The 8,011-nt window shown below is 35.6% G+C and overlaps 1 protein-coding gene across 3 annotated transcripts in view; it reads right to left on the bottom strand.

The window, feature by feature from the left end:
• Positions 1-53: 53 nt before the first annotated feature.
• Positions 54-8,011, bottom strand: part of KCNIP4 (potassium voltage-gated channel interacting protein 4) — a 549,793-nt gene continuing 541,835 nt past the window's right edge. For 2 of the 3 annotated variants that reach the window (XM_032135708.2, XM_058430258.1), the window contains exons 5-8: positions 5,972-6,079; positions 4,007-4,111; positions 3,365-3,427; positions 54-1,493 (exon numbers count right to left, since the gene is read on the bottom strand). In XM_032135708.2, coding sequence (XP_031991599.1) covers positions 1,446-1,493; positions 3,365-3,427; positions 4,007-4,111; positions 5,972-6,079 — 324 coding nt within the window. In that variant the 3' untranslated portion in view covers positions 54-1,445. The remainder of the gene's footprint in view (positions 1,494-3,364; positions 3,428-4,006; positions 4,112-5,971; positions 6,080-8,011) is intronic. The other variant, XM_058430257.1, reaches the window with a different exon arrangement.

Here is an 8,011-nt window from a genome sequence, read left to right as displayed (position 1 = left end):
AATAATTACAAAATTTCTTGGAAAAGACCTATAACATAGACAGTAGAGTTATAAACATTTTATTTTGCTTTTATTTTTTCTTTTTGAAATACAAAATGTGCACATTGAGTTTACACAAACACGCGATGGCAAATTTCAGTGTACATGTATTGTACTACTCTTAATTTCTACACTGGTGATAGCAGGGCAGCTTTCAACATCCTATCTCTACACCAGAATAGATACCTGATTTATTGTTGCAAAGATAGTTGCAAATTTCCTCCTTCTGTAGCCTCTTGGTCTTTCTTTGTGTTATTTCTACAAAACAGGGACGATGTGTGTGTCTTTAGTAATGTGGCAACTTTACAGTTTTGGCTAAGATGATTAAAAATAATCTGAATTATGATGAGCTAAAGCATACTGTAATCCGGATTAGTTGTTGAGCACTTAAGTTGTTGAGCACTTATTTTCTACTAAATCTTGGTAGTAGTTGTCAATGTAATGGAACCACTGGTGCTTTCAAAGTGAATTTTGCTTGCTGTTTGTTCCTAGTAGACAGTGGGGTAGTCAAGGTTTCTTTGTCCCTGAATGGCTTGTAATATAAACATGCTGTAAGGAAGTCGGGAAAGAGGACAGATTTGGCCTTTAATGCTGTTAGGATTACTTGTTATTAAGCATTACTGTATACTGGAGGATAGATATCCTGACCCTTTGCATATGTCTGTAAACATCCTTGTTTTGTTTGATGCCTTCTTGAACTTCCACTTAATGATACAATAGAAAACAGCCTGTAAGATTGAACAAATCCAAAATTATTATATAGGCCTTGGCTGTAATGTATTATGGAAGATTAAATGCTTATTAAAATAAGTTTTATTAGGCATATGCTGATATCTGATAACTAATTTTTAAATGTTTAAAAATGCCAGATTAATTTCTAACAAAATTAATTTCTAACAGGTGGGAAGGCCATAGAAACTGGAACTATGCGTTTTTTTAATTGTAGTAATCTTGTTTACTTAAAGTATATAAATGGAATTACAGCATTCAAACATGAAAATTAATTTCTGGAAATTAAATGCAGATGTCACTACATTAGAAAACCATTCAAAATCCTAGGACTGAATACATACAAATGAGTAGCAAAAAACACTGATATTTTAAAATCACTGATATGTGAAAGCCTCAATAATCCCATGGCTAAGGAACCAATAAAACTATGTGCCAGATTCTATTACTTTTGAATATTCACAGAGTATGAAATGAGTTAGAACATCCCATGAACTCAGTGGCATTATGAAAAGGATGCAGATCTTTTGGGGATTGCTTTATATTAAAACAAAGCTTGTTTGCATAATATGCTTCAGTGTCAAGCTGAGCAATCTATGCTAAAAGTGGTAGCTCCAACTTTAAGGGTGGTAGAATAGTTCACATTTGTCTGTTGGATTCAGGATCTATTTGACAAGTTAAATCACATTTTCAAAGAGCTGCATGGAGCGCATTATGTTTTCATCCTGTAAGGGAGAAACATAGAGCGATTAAATTCAGCATATCTGCAAGGAAAAGTACATTATTTTGCCCCTGAGTATTGCCTCCTCCATCAACCACCTATGCCAAAAGCTCAAATATTATTAAGTGTTTGCAAATGTAAATGATATTCTATCCATTTTCCACATAGATGACTACGAAGGACCCATTTTATATTTTGTGGAGTCTATTGACCAGGCATTAAACCACTTTATTTAAATCTTTACTTGGTATTAATGGAGGATATTTCTCAAATCATAATGCCAAAATGGAAACTACAGAGGCGCAGAGGTAAGTCAAAGCAAATGAGAATTTTGGCATTCTATGTAGATCGCAGGCGAAATCACACAGACTTTTATACAGGTACTAGGAAAATTGTGTGTGTGTATGAGCCAGCAGTTCATGAAGATTGGAGGCTGGCGCGTAGGAGGCAGGGTGGTGGATTAAGAGGTAACATGTTTGCAGTAATCAATCATTTCTCTTTCTGTTTGCTAGTTATGGCTAAATCTGTGTGGCCTGAAGGAGCCTTTAAAAATGAATGGTCTCTCAATTACAGAGAAAGAATTGGGGAGCAGAAACCACTGCTCAGTGGCTGTGTTCAGTTTAGCATATTCTTTAGAAATGAGTTAGGGGACAGACTTTGGGCATTATTGGAGCACTTGTCAGTTGCATGTGAATAGCACTTACTGAGCTGTTTATGGTAGTGGTAAATGGTGGCTGAACCAAAAATGGCTTCCACTGCTAGAAACCAAGTAACAACATCACCATCAAGCAGCTTAATGTCACCAAATTAATTCTCTCAAAGACCACTGCATCGAAATCCAAGTTGAGAAACAAGCAGACATCCAGAAAGGTAAGAACAACAATTTAAAAATGAAGAGAAAAACTAAAGAAACAACAGATGTCTTCGTTTTCATGATTATTTGAAAAAAATTCTTTTTTTCTTTTTTTCTTTTTGAGGCAGAGGAGTCTATTCCTGTTGCCCATCATTCTGGAGTGCAGTGGCACAATCATGGCTCAACTGGGCTCAAGTGATCCTCCTGCCTCAGCCTCCCAAGTAGCTGAGACTTCAGCCACATGCCACCATGCCCAGCTAACTTAATTTTTTTTTGTCGAGATGGGGTCTTGCTATGTTGCCCACAAAATCCTGGCCTTAAATTTTCCCGCCTCAACCTCCCATAGTGCTGGGATTACAGTTCTGAGCTACTGTACCAGGCCTAAACAATTTTTAACTGTGGTTCTGCCCACACATCAAGTCAAATAATTCTAAGTAAGCTAACAAACACTGGTTTCTTTGATAACAGGCTAGTACCTGGAGTTCTCTTCAGAGAAAATTTTCCGCTGTTTATTTTTTGTGACTGAAGACCATTAGTGAGTTCAGTCAAAGAGCCATTTCTTGTCCACATACACTAAAACAATGACTTTTCTCTTAGAAATCAGATAGAAGCTTGGCCTGTTGTGATGCATACTCAAGTATCTAGGAATTCTAATGCTATGGAGATATGATAGATAATTTATGAGTTACGCTAAGTTTGGGCAAAGAGCAATTCAAATCTCATATATGTTTTATCCTCCATGATGAATACTCTCTAAGGAATTTGGGAATCAAAAACACAGTACATGTGCAACTTTGATATCCCCAGGGTTTCCTCCATAGCCTGACTCAGTAGGCACTCTAAATGTTGATTATGTAATTGGTGCTTGTTTTCCGAGTGGTAGGCTTATGTTGCATATTGTAGAAGTGGTAGACTTAGGCATATGATCTCTATATTTTCCCAGTTCATGGCAGCTAGCTGCTAATACTCAGTTTAGCTGTTATGATAGCTGAATTGATAGTTACTACACTTTCATTACTTACTTTTTGGCAGCTTTCAATGAACTCATCTATGGTAACAACCCCATCTTTATTTTTGTCCATTTTCTGTTCAGGAAGAAAACAAAAAATTGTATTTAGACTTATCCCTTAATACCCTCATACCTGGACCAAATGAGCTGAAGCTGATAAAAAGAAAACCTAGCTGCTTATTTCACATGGAGGAACTGTTTCAGAGCAGGAACCAGCAGTTTCTTAGAAAAATGATAGGGCCAAATGCTTCTGGCTTTTCCCTTTGCAATATAATGTGGTGAAGATTTAGAGTCACTCTGTCCTAGGTAAAATCCCACCTTCTAGATATGACAGAGCTCGGGTAATTTGCTGAAACTTTCACAGCTTGCTTTTTGTCTCATCTGTAAAATGGGATAAAACTGAATGAAAACAAAACTTGTGAAACATGAGAACTGTTTAGTGTTGTATCTTGGATTTAGTGAATGTTCAATAAATGTAGTTATCAGCATTGTAAATTCAAAACCAAAGCTATTAAATTAATAGGATGGTAAATACTGTTTTGTTTCAGTAAAAATTATTTTCCTTTGCCTTCTTTTGAATCATCATGGTGCGTGGCAAACATCAGGAAATTTTCTCCTAACTTCATGCCCTCTTGACTTCTGTTTTCATTCCTACCTGAAAAAATGTTTCGACGTGTTGTCTGGGAGCATCTTCTTTGAGGACAGGATATGTACATTTACCCATCATATCGTATATTGCTTTCATTATATCAAGCATTTCCTGAAAAGTAAAAGGCACTCACGTGAGGCTGCACACATATATGAAGAAACCAGTCTAAGAAGCTCTGACAGATTGTTCCTACTCAATTTTAAATTTTTGACTTTTTGTTTGTTGGATTCTTTGTTAGACGACTGTTGGTTGTCCCAAAGGAAAAGCCAACAAACAGTTTTCTGCCTTAAGAGCAGAAGAATCAGAATTTAAGAATGAATTCTGATCTCTTGGTTTCAAAATGTAGCAAATTTCCATGTATCTACCATAGTCAGGAAAAGAATATGCTGGTTTAATGTTTGGATTTCTATAGACTTTAAGTAGACTATGTTTATTTAGTTGCATTATTATATATCTTATGTGTTGATCATCAGTTTCCATCTATTGAGAATCAAATATACTGCACACCATATATTGAGAAAAAAACACCATCTAGAATTAGTGAAATTGATTGGTAAGTAAGTTTTAAAGTGCATTAGGGTTTTCGTTGTATTTTTCCTACTGTGGCTTTAACTTAAGTCACATGTGAAGACTAGTCAAAAAATTTTGACCCTGGGAAACACCTTGAAATTTTATTACTAACTTTTTCTCTAAAACAGTCTAATTTTGCCTTATCATTTTCATTCTTATGAGTAAAAATATCTAATAACTCAAACATTTAGATTTATTGTTGTACATTTGTTTCACATGAAAGTTCTCTCAATTGGGTTGATAATACAGATCTAATATATATTTAATTTTAAGAGTATTCAATTCTATTATAAATGATAAAGTAATTTGTAAACAGGTGAAACCTTTTAAGATGTTTTAAGCATAGATAAGTAGCAAGTAGTTTGTTAGACACAGGCAGAATTCTTGAGATGTGTTAAACATAGAGGTAAGAATTGAAGAACAAGAGATACTTAAGGTATCCTAAGTATCTGGGTAATAAATATTCATGATATAAAGATATACAAGAAGTACTATTTAGGATATGCTCCATATACATGAACACTTAATAGCCATAAGGTCTTAATTTGGCACCCACTAGTGACACTTATTCTGGCCCCAGGTGTCCTCTGTGCAAGAAACACAAATGAAACCCATTACTACTTATCAGGCTATACTTGTGACCTGGCACACTTGCACCTGTGTCTCTCCAGTAGCACAAGTTCATGTCATTGGCTGTTGGCCCTGGGCACCTTTTGTCTGTGGGGCCTCTTGCTCAAAACTCAATTCTGGGGAAGGCTCGTGAGGCAAAGAGAGACAGGACATAGGCACACTGAGCATGCCCAGGATTTAGGGAGTGTGGTCTTTCAACCCCATTTGCATCCTATCCTGCCTGGTTAACTTACCCCATCCCTTTCCCTTTACTTCTCGCTGTGTTTTAAATTGGTTTAATAAATTGTGTAATACGAGTATCTTAATTTGGTCTGTGAACCTTGTTTCCTGGATAGTCTGCCTCAAAGTGCGTTTGGAGACCCCACCATTGCGTCAGGTCATTCCACAATCCCCATGATTGTAAAATTGCATTTCCTTATGGATCACATGCTGTGGGGGAAAACAAAGGCTTCAGGCTAAATACTGAAACATGGGTTGGATACATTTTCTTTCTATCTGATTCCAACCATGATCTTTATTCCGTTCACAGTATTTATTAAGATGCCAGCAGGAAACAAGGGTGTAATCTTTATGTGTTATATATTTATTTACTTTGGAGCTTCACCATAAACTATTTCTATCCCAAATTTTTAATTATACATCTTTCTTCCACTACATAAAATATTTTGGATTTCCTCAAAAAAACTTCAAATTAATAATTGCAAATAATATTTTAAAGTTAAAAAATGAAAATGGTCCAAATTACTGCGATGTTGGTGAGGCATCCCTTACCTCTTTAGTGATGTAGCCATCTTTATTTATGTCATACAGATTAAATGCCCAATTGAGTTTTTCTTGTACTGTCCCTCGGAGCAAAATGGAAAGACCTTTGATGAAATCCTAAAAAGAAATAAGAATTCAATTTTATATGACATTTCTTAAAAAAAAAAAAAAAAAACCAAAGAAATGATGGAAGTAAGGGCTAAGGGCTACTACAGCCCTCTGGATTTTGAACCATTTATTTAGCAACATGATTGATGTGTTATTGGTTGTCTATTTTTCAGACTTCTCCGTGGGCATAAATCACTCCTTAGTCTTAACATTTTCATATTCTAGATTTAACTGTAGAAACTGAGTTAAATCAATGGTCGTACTGGAAATTGTACCAATGGATACCCACACAGCTAGAGGCTTGAGTATAAGTGGTATTGGCTTTCCACTGCAAGTGCACATGATTTACTAAAAGAATCTAATAGTTTTTTCAAAAAAATACAAATGCACACATAACACACTTCAATGAAAAAACATTTGCTAATAAGAAATGTGGCTGTCCATAAAAGATAAACCAATTGTGGTCTTTAATTAGAAATCCAGTTACAATTTACACACGGACAGTGGGTAAGAGCATGGAGCTGGAGAGGACAGACTGCCTGGATTCACCCTCCAGCTGTATTACTGGATGGCTTTGTGTCTTCAGGCAACTTAACGTCCCTTTGCCTCAGTTTTCATATCTGTAAAATGGAGCTAATAATAGTATCTACCTCTTCACAATTTTATGAGGATTAAAAAAGAGGCTGCTTATAACAGTCCTTGGCAAGGACATTGGCTATGTAAGTTTTTGTTAAGTAAATGGAGCCCTTAGTTTGTATCCTGGTTAAGCTGGTTTGATTGCATTGCAGACTGGCCAGATTAACTTGATTAAATTCATTTAGTTTTTTTTTTTTTTTTTTTTTTTTTTGAGATGGAATCTTGCTCTGTTGCCCAGGCTGGAGTGCAGTGGCACGATCTTGGCTCACTGCAACTTCCATCTCCTACCTCCTAGGTTCAAGCGATTCTTCTGCCTCAGCCTCCCAAGTAGCTGGGACTACAGGCACCCGCAACCATGCCTAATTTTTGTATTTTTGGTAGAGATGGGGTTTCACCATGTTGGCCAGGTTGGTCTTGAACTTCTGACCTTGTGATCTGCCCACCTCGGCCTCCAAAAGTGCTGGGATTACAGGCGTGAGCCACCACGCCCAGCCAGATTTGTTGTTGTTGTGTACAGCAGGGTTAACGTTACAATGTGCTGTATTCAGTTTATAGTCCACTTTTAGGTAGGAATGAAAGCAGAGGGGAAATCCAAAAGTCTTCTGGGTGAATTTGCATTATATCTCCCTTTCTCACATTCCTTCCTTTTATAGCTGTATTTCTGTCTGAATTTCTCAAAATGTTTTTTATTTTTTAAATAAGTAACATCCATATAGTTCAACATTTAAAAATTGTGTAAGCTGCCTGGGAAAAATCTTTCTTCCCTTCCTGGACCCAGCCACCTGTTCCTTTTACTCATAGACTACTGGCATAAATAGTTTGTATTTACTTCCAAGGAATTTTTGTGCATAAATAAGTATAAGATATATTTGTTTTACTAGCTAACAGACTTCTATACTTTTTTTTACACTTAAACATAAATCAGGGAAACAATTTGAGTTTCCATTGTATATGTAAATGCATTGTAGTTTATTTAACCAAATTGTTCTTTGACATTTTTTCTAATTGTTATTTCTAGGTATTTTAATATTTCTGTTGCTGTTGTAAATATTTTTTTCTATCATGTATTCTAAATTAGTTGTATGTATGAAAGCCATTGATTTCTGTATGATAATTTTGTACCCTGTCAATTTGCTGACACCATACATTGGTTTTCTTCTGGGTTTTCATGTGTGCAATATTAGCTGCAAATGGAATTAATTTTACCTTTTTTTTCTAATTTTTATATGTTTACTTTTTTCTAATTATATGGCCTAATATCTATAGAACAATGTTACATAGTGAAAATGATAATAGATATTTAGT

The sequence above is a fragment of the Hylobates moloch genome, unplaced genomic scaffold (genome assembly GCF_009828535.3).
Source record: "Hylobates moloch isolate HMO894 unplaced genomic scaffold, HMol_V3 SCAFFOLD_17, whole genome shotgun sequence".
Taxonomy (NCBI): Eukaryota; Metazoa; Chordata; class Mammalia; order Primates; family Hylobatidae; genus Hylobates; species Hylobates moloch.
Note: the sequence above shows the minus strand (reverse complement) of the source record. Positions and strands in the feature narration are given on the sequence as shown.